General features: G+C 35.4%; 1 protein-coding gene across 1 annotated transcript; it reads left to right on the top strand.

Annotated features, from left to right (window-relative positions):
• The first annotated feature begins 3,307 nt into the window (after positions 1-3,307).
• Positions 3,308-9,285, top strand: LOC127850994 (collectin-12-like). The gene is made up of 4 exons (XM_052384409.1): positions 3,308-3,778; positions 4,376-4,464; positions 4,661-4,742; positions 6,180-9,285. Exons 1-4 carry the CDS (start codon positions 3,478-3,480, stop codon positions 6,401-6,403), a joined length of 696 nt encoding a protein of 231 aa, XP_052240369.1. The 5' UTR covers positions 3,308-3,477; the 3' UTR covers positions 6,404-9,285.
• The last annotated feature ends 2,229 nt before the right edge of the window (positions 9,286-11,514 follow it).

The following is an 11,514-nucleotide window of genomic DNA, read 5'->3' as shown; positions in this document are numbered from 1 at the left end:
ATTGCTGTTAGAAAGTGCTTTGACTTATGCATTTGAAGCCAGTGCAGCTACATTAAATTTAGTGATTTTGGAAGATGGTTTGTCCCTCACACATTTTTGACACATGTTATTATAAATCTTGTGTAATGGACCAAAGCATCCAATATCCAAGGGTTTTAGGCAATGGCTTGTATGGGCAGGAAGCACAAACAAACGCACATTATTCGTTTGTGCCCATTCTTGTAAAGGAACATTGATATGTGACTTGTGTCCGTCAAATATCAATAGGATTGGTTGACTTGCATTTTACCTTTGAATATAGCGTACAAAATTGCGTTCCAAGTACTCAAAGAGTAGAATTGGACCAACTACTTTTAGACGTAATGCAAGCAGAGCCAGGTGTTGAAGCTTGAAACAAGTCTTCATTCATGCGCTGCCCCTTGTGTTTCTAATGAAACCACCAATGAGTGTGCTGATTCCTTACCCTTGATGAGGTTATGGCCGGGACACATGCCTTGCCACTAACAACATATGGGGTAGAGTGTTCAGTTTGTATACCTTTCTCATCAATGTTGTATACACATTCAGGCTTATTTTGTAGATTATTATTTTTGATGACAGTTTCTAGATTGTCAAAGTATGAGTATACTGCCTGCTCAGTTGTGGATTTTGCTCTACACTGACTAAGGGCTCTAGGTTTCACTACCTTTATTTCAGGCCAACGTCGTCTGAAACCATGAAACCACTTGACTTCAATGAGTTGTCATGTGGTCGCTTCTTCAAGAACACTTCATAGTCAGTTGCCTTGGTTACAACCTCAGTTATTGTGAAACCATACCCAAGGTTTGCCATATATTTAACATGGTCGACAAGTTTCTCTTCCTCTTCAGTGGTGAATAATGGACCCTGTCCTGTCATGACAGTCTGCGGATCTACCCTGCCTTTCACTCTATCACTTAGGATGTTGTGTGGCGCAGAGAGTTGGTTCATCAGTATGAGAATGGGTGAGAAAAAAATAGACATATGTGAAGTAAGCCTACTAGACCTTTTAAGCCTATTTAGCAGGTTAAGTAAATTCGTTGAAACGTACATCCTTTTAAGGCTATTTAACCTGTTTAGCTGAAATATTACGCTTATTTTGCCTATTTAGCAAGTTTGGTTCATAATTAAAGAAAATATTATCCACTTTTGCGTTCTTCCTATAGCGAGCGAGTATGCACCTTTAAGGGCTCCTTTTAGACAAACAAGAGTTATCCACCGGTAGTGACCTGGCCGCCTGGGGGGCTGACACAGGTTTTGCCCGGGGATTTATACGGCGTCGGCGTCTTATACAGCCTATTAAGCGTATTATGCGTTATTTACATGGCAAGTGGGTATGAACTTTTAAGGGCCCCTTTCAGACGAATAAGAATTATCCCCCTGAAGCGACCTAGTTCACGGTGACCTCCCGTATGCTGCCTATCGAGCTGACTTAGTTTCGAACGGGTGTTTTAAATAAGGTCGGCGTCAAATGCAGCCTAATTATCATAATGGGCGCTTTTCACATGGTCATTTCGTATGAACCTTAAAGGGTCACTTTTGAGCAATCATGAGTTATGCCCCGGAAGCGACCTAGTGAACGCTGACCTCCCGTCGGCTGCCTGTCGGGTTTTTCTAGTTTCGGCCCGGGGTTTTTATCATGGTCGCCGTCACATACAGCCTATTATTAGTAGTATGCGCTATGTACATGACGTGTGGGTGTGCAACTTAAATGGCCCTTTTCGAACAAACAAGAGTTATTTCAAAACGTCGACGATACAATTGCAATACTTTTGTATAAGTTCTTAAGAAACAGCCTCAATCGTACTGTTATTGGTGTAAACACTGTATTATAACATGCGCATAATTCTATTTAAAATGCATGAACAATATCCTCATTAGCGTATAAAGACACAATGAATCTATAACAATAATAAACTGTTTTTACCCCTTATAACAAAAAAATGCTTGATTATGTGAGTTGAATTTGTGATAATATGGTGATGCACTTGAATGTCCAATAGCTGTGATCCATAGTTGTATAAATATGCATTCAAGTGCAGTAGAGGTTACATATAACAATCAACTACAGAGATGTAAATTTATTTTTTATGTTTAAAGACCTTTTGTGTTGGGAAGTTAAAAGACAACATTGCTACCGTAATTGAATGACTTGAGTTACATTTTGTTGAACACGCAGGCGGATTCATCTTTTTATATGTAGTGGACTGTGGCAAAACTGGATTATACATAATGTACTAATAAATAAGTGTAAATAATACAGAATTAGAAATTATTATATTTAATTATTCGCGTTGGCAAATTTGATACTATGTCTGTCTAGCTACCAGACAGTCACAGTGTGATCCTCGTTCGCACGGAGGGAGCGTTTTCACTATCTCTTACTCATCAAAAATGTTCTATCCAGAAAACCAATTCGAGAGCGGCCCAATAAATCTTAGATTTTCGGTGCAATATTCAGTTGAAAATAAACTGGTTTATATTAATAGTTATAACACACATGTCATAAAAATAATATCCTGCACAATTATTTATGTGACCTGTATGCAGGTACGATTTCAGTATTGGCCGTTGGTGACTTATTTCAAAAGGATCAAATTTATGTAACACTATTATGCATATATTGCGGTGTGCCAAAGGAATGATGATGATGATTACTCAATATAGTGATGAAAGATGCGATTTCTTCAAATGTCAATTTCCAGTGACGATTTCACTTGTTCCAGTTAAAAAACTTCGAACGCAGCTGAGGCACTTTTCCACTTTCAATTAGACCACTAATTCTTTAACGTTCTCTTCATTGCGTACTTCATTTCTTATACCACTGCGCTTATCGCTTATCGAACTTGCTAATAATTAAAACATTTTCTCTAGAAATGTTCAATTTGATTTTTCATGCCCATGGGCGATGTAGTATTGGAAATAGTACACAATGTCGCTCAATGTATCAAAGTTTGAGTTATGCAATAACTCGTTTGCTGATTCAGAAAATACCACCCGGCATCCCCCGTAACCGACCGGCCACCTCCGTTACGGCCCGGCCACCTCCGTTACCGCCCGGCCTCCTCCGTAGACATGTTATGAATAATTTCATATATGGATATCGACTACTGTTGAGAATCCTGCCTGTCACACGATGAAATTTAAATGGCAACGTTTTAAGCCAATAAAATCGGTATCCGCTAATTTTCGGTGTTGACGGTTGGTTGAAACTATATACGAAGGCGTGGTTATCAATAAAGTTTAGAAATATCAATTTGTATAACCGCATTCTGTGTACGAACTAATCAAATGCTGAACGTATACGGCTCGGTTCGTTGAGTGTTCTCTTTCATTTAGTTGTCAGTTTATTGCGTTTCCGTCTCACACGTCTGTGAGGCAATTTATAATTAAATGAAATAATTAATCTATACCAGAATATTAATTGTGAACAAAACGTACCAACTAACAAAACAAATAATGGAAATCAAGGTTTGTGTCATATTTGTTTCGCTGGTAATCGGTGTCAACTGCAATCAAAGGAATGTTCAGTTTGCAGAGGATACTGCTCTTTCGGGCTTCAAATGTTCAGCTACGGAACAAATTGGCGATGTAGTTCTGACACAGACCACTCAGATGTGCACGAGCGTGTGCGCTAGTACCGACGGCTGCAAGTCGGTATTTTACAAACATTCTGAATGCGTTAGATGCCGTTCTAGATACAGGAAGGCTGGCGATGCAAGGCTGATGCCTATGGCGGGAAGTGTCAGCTACAGAACCGGTATAGTAAAAGATGCGCTTTGTTATATCGTTTTTATTGCGCGCTTTCTGGCATCACTTGTCCTCATTGGGCACTCTCCTATTTGATTTTGCCTTGAAATTTGATTATGGGAAGTGCTCTCTAAAAAGGGGCTTTAATGCATGTGCGTAAAATGTCGTCCCAGATTAGCCGGTGCTGTCCGGATTACACAGGCTAATCTGGGACGACACTTTACGCACATGCATTTAACCCCCTTTTTACAAACGCAATTCATCGCGTTTAAGGTTATGCTGACGTGTCAAATCAAATAGTTTGATAGTATATCAAAGTAAACTTTTGTATCCAGTCGTAATTTTATTATATGTTTTAAACGATACTCAAATACTATTTGAACTTTTCTACTTGTGAATTGCGAATGAGAAAGTCGTGAAACAAAATTTATTATCAAACGGAACAATATAACAAAAAAATACCAAAACAATTGGTTGTTAATATAAGTGTTAAAATAGTGTAAATACGAGTAATATGCAGGTTCAGTAATAATTCATTGGTTGTGACATTATAAAAAAAATAGTTAAATGTCTTGAATTTATCACGGTATATATATATATTCTTCAGTTGTGCGCTGTAATCCGGGATGGCTGTCGCTCCTGGACTCGTGCTATCTGTGGAATTCGTCAACAATAATGACATTTTATAAAACGAAGGTAAATTCGTTTTATTGTTTGCATTTGTGTGCATAGTATTTAGGCATAATTAATCAACACCAACATAATGTTAAATAATAAATCATATCATAAATGCATTTTCCATAAAAAATACATAACATACTATTTGGAACTGTCGTCATTATAATAATCACCGTAATTAATAAAATAATTCTTGAAACATGTAATTGCCTAGGATTATTGCTCGAGTCTTGGTGCGCACGTCCTGTATATTGATTCGGCCGAGGAAAAAGATGTCGCTTCAAACTTCCTGCCAGGTAAATTGTTTTGGTAGTTTTTCAATCGTTTCAATTTTACGAGTATACATAACATAGAGTAGTATAGCCTTACGCATATTTAAGACGACTCCACTGTGAAACAATATTTTATTGTTAGTGTTATTGAGTGAAGATTGTAAATCATTGCATTATGATAAGTAATACTAACACGTGTTTATAGTGTCTACACACGTAATCACATATCGCCAATATCTTTTAATCAAAGTACTGACAGTACTGGTGTGACGATGCTTTTGAAGAGGATGGATATAAAAGCATCAATTTAAGTTTATCTTCATCACCGCAATTGTTTATGTGGGTACTAACATTTTGGGTACGAAAAAATGGGTACGCACATTTTGGGTACACAAATTATGCCCCCAAAAAAAGAAATATCTTTAAAAAGATTTTCGACGTGTATTTTCTGTACCACTTATCTTTTTTAAAAAAACGTTCTGTTACAGTAAAACGTTTGTGGGTTATAACATAACGTTACGTAGCAGATATATTAAAAACTTGACATGCTCTTTAATTACACCATGCTCTTTAATTTCACATGAATATCATACCAAACTTTATATTTCGATGTTTCCTTTCCTTAGTTAATGATGTTATGTGTAAGGACGTGATTTCATATGCCAATCTTCGTAAACAAATATTTTTTCTCTTTGACTATTGTTTTTTCTCTAATTCAATAAGCTTAGGCGTGTTTTTTTCGTTTTCGTTAAGTACGGCAATAATTTCATGATGATTCCCGAAAGTAGGTATGAGCGCATAGTCGAATACGTGAGTTCGCCCATAAACACATGGTAAGGTTAACTAAATCGCGATATGACCTAATATGTGTTTAAAACAACAAACAATATCCAACAAACGAATGAATTATCAAACATAGTATGTGCACTGATGTGGCTCTGTAATTTGTGTTTGAAAAGTTTATTAAATATGTAAAATGAGAAAGCACGCATAAGAGCGAGTTTCATATATATCGTATGGCTATTATGCTGTTTATATACCATACACGCTCTAACCTTTACAAATGGCAGGTTCGAAATATTTCGTTAACTTTACACTCATGATCGTGTTAAACGTTAATTATACACGTTTAAATTCGCAATTTATTTACTGAATCACGACAAATGTCAAATTCAATACAGAAAATGCATAGTTGTTTCATTGACCTATAAACATATAATGGATTGAATATAACTGATTTAAAATTAACGTTTTCAAACTAGTATTAAATCTTTTTCCCAGAATATGCTGTCCTGTTTATAACTGAGCTTCCTTTACCTTTATCAATGATAATCAGCGAGGTCTCAATCGAACTGGCTCGGTCTTTTACATAGGTCGCCATTGTGAAGAATTTGTTCATGGTATATTAACTTAGACGAGCTGCTTCGCAGCATCGTCAAAAAGTGATGGTTTAATTTTCAGAAATTGCCGTATCTGACAGAAAGGCTTGGATAGGCATACAGCTGAAAAATAAAACGTGGATCTCGTCCATTAACGGCAAATTGGTTGCGTACTTTAATTGGGCGTCGGGTGAGCCGGAAAATTTCGGAGAAGATTGCGCTATCACGCTCGGACCTGACCTATGGCGATGGGGAGATACTATGTGTACCGGTCTTAGACATGTCGTCTGTGAAAAAGACATGTAGTTTAAATTGTTCACACAATTTTATCTACAGTGCGCGTAACCATCAAGAAGCTGATAAATGCATACTTCATTGAAGACCTCTTCACTGCCGACTGTGTTTGACAGTTTTGTACTCGAAGAAATCGTTGTAATGGATACCAATGCATATCATCGATTACCAGGAAAACGAACATTGATCGCTCTGTGTTTATATTTTTCCTATGATGTTAGGTAATTTTGTTGGATTAAACAAATGTTTGCTATCAATAACCACTTTAGAATCCAGCCATATTTCAATAGCTCATATTTCAATCCTGGTAATGTCTGTTTGTCATGCCAATTGGTAATTTCTATTGGACAGTTCTATTAGTCATGTCTATTAGTCATGTCTATTGGTCATGTCTATTGGTCATGTCTATTGGTCATGTCTATTGGTAATGTCTATTGGTCATGTCTATTGGTAATGTCTATTGGTCATGTCTATTGGTAATGTCTATTGGTCATGTCTATTAGTCATGTCTATTAGACATGTCTATTGGTCCTGTCTATTGATCATGTCTATCGGTCATGTATATCGGTCATGGTTATCGGTCATGTCTATTGGTCCTTTCTATTGGTTATGTCTATTGGTCATGTCTATTGGTCATGTCTTTTGGTCATGTCTAATGGTCATGTCTATTGGTCATGTCTATTGGCCATGTATATTGGTCATGTCTATTAGTCATGTATATTTGTCATGTCTATTAGTCTTGTCTATTAGTCATGTCTATTGGTCATGTCTATCTGTCTTGTATTTTTGTCATGTTTATTGTTCATGGCTATTGTTCATGGCTATTGTTCATGTCTATTGTTCATGTATATTGGTCATGTATATTGGTCATGTCTATTTGTCACGTCTATTGGTTATGCCTATTGGTCATGTTTATTGGTCATGACTATTGGTTATGCCTATTGGTCATGTCTATTGGTCATGTCTATTGGTCATGTCTATTTGTCATGTCTATTGTTCATGTCTATTGTTCATGTCTATTGGTCATGTATCTTTGTCACGTCTATTGGTTATGCATATTGGTCATGCCTATTGATCATGTTTATTGGTCATGTCTTTTGGTCATGTCTATTTATCATGTCTATTGGTCATGTGTATTGGTCACGTATATTGATCATGTGTATCGGTCATATCTATCGGTTATGTCTATCAGTTATGTCTATCAGTTATGTCTAATGCTCATATCTTTTGGTTAGTCTATTGGTCATGTCTATTGGTCATGTCTATGGATCATGTCTATTGGTCATGTCTATTGGTCAAGTCCATTGGTCATATATTTTGATTATGTTTATTGGTCATGTCTATTGGTCATGCCTATTTGTCATGCCTATTGGTCATGTATATTGGTCATGCCTATTGGTCATGTATATCGGTCATGTCTATCGGTCATGTCTATCGGTCATGTCTATTGGTCATGTCTATTGGTCATGTCTATTGGTCATGTCTATCGGTCATGTCTATTGGTCATGACTATTGGTCACGTGTATTGGTGATGGCTATTGGTGATATCTATTGGTTATGTGTATTGGTCATGTTTATTGGTCATGTCTATTGGCCATGTGTATTGGTCATGTGTATTAATCATATGTAGTGGTCATGTTTAATTGTCATGTCTATTGGTCATGATTATTGGTCATAACTATTCGTAACGTCTATTGGTCATGTCTATTTGTCATGTGTATTGGAAATGTCTATTGGTCATGTCTATTGGTCATGTCTATTGGTCATGTCTATTGGTCACGACTATTGGTCACGTCTTTTGGTCACGTCTATTTGTCATGTCTATTGGTCATGTATATTGGTCATGTCTATTGGTCATGTCTATTGGTCAGATCTATTGGTCATGTCTATTGGTCATGTCTATTGGTCATGTCTGTTTTTCATGTCTATTGTTCATTTCTATTGGTGATATGTAATTCCCACAACGAATTTTAGACACACAATTTCAGCTCAGTCCATCTGCAGGATAATTAATTTTAGTTGAAGTTTGATTTGCTTAAAACAAATGCTGTATTCATATAAACATAGAACGTTCGCTATTTTCAACAGAAGAATTTTCGAGAGGTTTTCGATGAGGAAGTTGCTGACGGCTTGCATGGGTCTTTTTTGATTGACTTTTCAATTCATGTTGTGATGTTGTTGTGTTTTTAATCTTTTATATTATATAAATATTGTGTATATGATTTGCATTAATATATTTATTCAATTTACTTGACGATAACAACAATGAAACAACTATAATCAATAACTACTTAACTATTTTTGCACTATCGAAATAATTTTCGAATGATTAAGTTGTTATCGATATATTATCGAAATAAGTTTGCATTGATTTTTATAGCTAAAATTTTCACATCAGGGTGTTTCGTATTGATCTATACCTTTAAAGATTGTGTTACAACTTGTTCATAGAAGTTTAATGTAGTATGTATGTGCTTGTTTACTAAATAAATACTTAATTTACCACCAACTTGCATTATTTCATTGTAATCATATGTTGATCCTTTTTCATTTATGTTTTTTTTTAACTGCATACAAGCAGTAAATATTTTTGCTGCTGTATTTATACTCAGAAAAATAAATTATTATCTTCGCAAAACTAAATATTTACATAACAACAAGGCATTAAAGATAAGGCTGAATTGTATTGTTAAGAAATGAATGAAGAAAGAGCCAGCGTTGACACAGAGATTAATTACAAAACTAAACTACCATGTTTGTATAAATGATTACTGAAAACTTAGAATAAAAAAGAACTAATAAAACATGCCAGTCATACGACATTTTTTAAAATCATTTTTTAGTGTAGTGTTTGGTTCCATGAAATGAGAGGCATATCACTAACTTTATATCATGTACTGATCTATATATCATTTCGTATTGTGTTTTTTATTTCTTACTAAGAAAAAACGCAATGAAGAAAACATTATAGTTTTCTGTATTTTGTTTATGGTTTTGGTTAATTAAAAAATCCGATACAGGCTAAGATGTGTTGATCTTTTTGTTTCGTATTTATCATGATGAACAAAAAACGAAAAGATGGTATATAAACTGACCGTATGGTTAATACATATTAGTTAGTATTCCCGTTTTTAATTTCTTCCAGCACAAAATACGGAAAACATACAAATACATTTATAGCGTCTTCCTTAAACAAACACCAAGAATCGTATTTCAATATTGATATTTCAGTATTTATATTGCGAACATAAATGTTTTAACATTTGAATGCTGTATGTTCCATTCTACCGTGTATGCACTGATATAACGGTGAACGGAAAACGAGTGCCGCTCTACAGTCTTCGGTGATAACATATGAATGGCATATCTCAACCTTAGATACGAACATGTCACTGAATATATGTAGGCATGACATCATCAAAATTACGTAATTGATTAGCTAAATAATTGTGTGAAAAAATATCTTCGGAGTTGGTAGGGGAGGCACATCAGTGTTGCAATTATTTTCTACTTAATTGAAAAGATCTAAAAAGGCATTACGCATTAATTGCCAGCTATGTTTAAACACAGTCGCTTACGAACTTTTTTTACACAGTTACACTATATTAATTATTCAATCCCGAATGTATAATGTTTTAAGCAATAAAAGTTCGCGATTTGCAACACGAAATCGTTTGAGTGATTTCGATTTAGTGAATGTGTACTTTAAAAAAATGCACGTTCAAAGCACGATTATTGCGGGTACTCTTTTTTCCACTGATAAACGTTTTTTTTCTGTTTTGCTGACTGCCTCATGAATACCTTTTGTAAAAGCGAATGGCCATAAATAATCAAGAAAAAAAAGAATGTTTTTGTCCCCCAGTCTATACTGGGGGACATATTGTTTTTTGTCCTGTCTGTTTGTTGGCTTGTTGGGTTATTTGTTGGTTGGTTGGTTGGTTTGTTGGTTTGTTTGCGTCATACTTGAACATTGGCCATAACTTTTGCAATATTGAAGATAGCAACTTGATATTTTGCATGCATGTGTATCTCATGGAGCTGCACATTTTAAGTGGTGAAAGGTCAAGGTCATCCTTCAAGGTCAAAGATATGGGGGAACATAGTGTTTCACAAACACATCTTGTTTTTATTGAAACTAAATTAGCGATCTAAGTATTAGATGTTTAACGTAACAAACAATTAAAACGTTGACAAATAATAATCTAAAATACTAACTCAGAAGACGTGTTATTAAACATCGACACAATTATGGATTTACATAATTGCATAAACTGTTTGTAAAAAGTCTAATGCCCATTACTTTCACACAATTCAATGAACTTGAACGATTTCCACACTTCACATACATGTAGGGCATGTGGACTCGAATATCAAAAATCAGCTAGATATCTAAAAGCGTTGCATAAAAACATTCGGAAAACGGCTATTATAGAGAAAAATTATATATCCACTTTTGTCTCAAATCTCTTTAACGTTTACTTTCTATGTATAGACGTTTCTTCTACCTTGGATTATATCCATTTAAAAATATAACTTCCCTTGTCAAAAGAGACATTGTACCTGCCTTTTTTTATGTGACCTTTTCACGATGCCACGCAGAAATGGTAAATTTGTAGCGCAAAAACGTTTAAAACGAGGAGTTTTGTCGTACGATCTTCTGAAGACCTGGCTGACAGATATTAGACCAACAACGGACGAAGTCCAACAGAATCACACAGTTTTGTATGCGATTGTTTTGGATACAATAAGTAATATCGAGGAAGACATTAAACTAATATCAGAGACAGTTATAATTGAGTCTTCGGCTGAAACATCCGTACCATCGGGAAGAAGAATCGTAGAGCTTGCTTATATTGTTGTGAAGTTAAATAAATGTTGCAAGTGGATCAAACTGGACTAAAACATACTGAATATTACGCTCGTCAATTGTTCCAAGAGTTTGTATCACTCGAGTGGCTTGTGTGATGACGTGAGAGCAGGAGCCTCGAGTGTGATGCGGAAAAGCACAAGCCACGAGAGTGATACAAACTCTTGGAACAATTGAGTAGCGTAATATTCCTTTTATTATATACAACAACTAACGAAAACAGTTAACAATTGTATTGTTTACTTTAAAAAAACTG

This window comes from Dreissena polymorpha, chromosome 11 (assembly GCF_020536995.1).
Source record: "Dreissena polymorpha isolate Duluth1 chromosome 11, UMN_Dpol_1.0, whole genome shotgun sequence".
Classification (NCBI taxonomy): Eukaryota; Metazoa; Mollusca; class Bivalvia; order Myida; family Dreissenidae; genus Dreissena; species Dreissena polymorpha.
The sequence above is the reverse complement of the archived record's forward strand: the minus strand, read 5'-3'. Positions and strand labels throughout refer to the sequence as shown.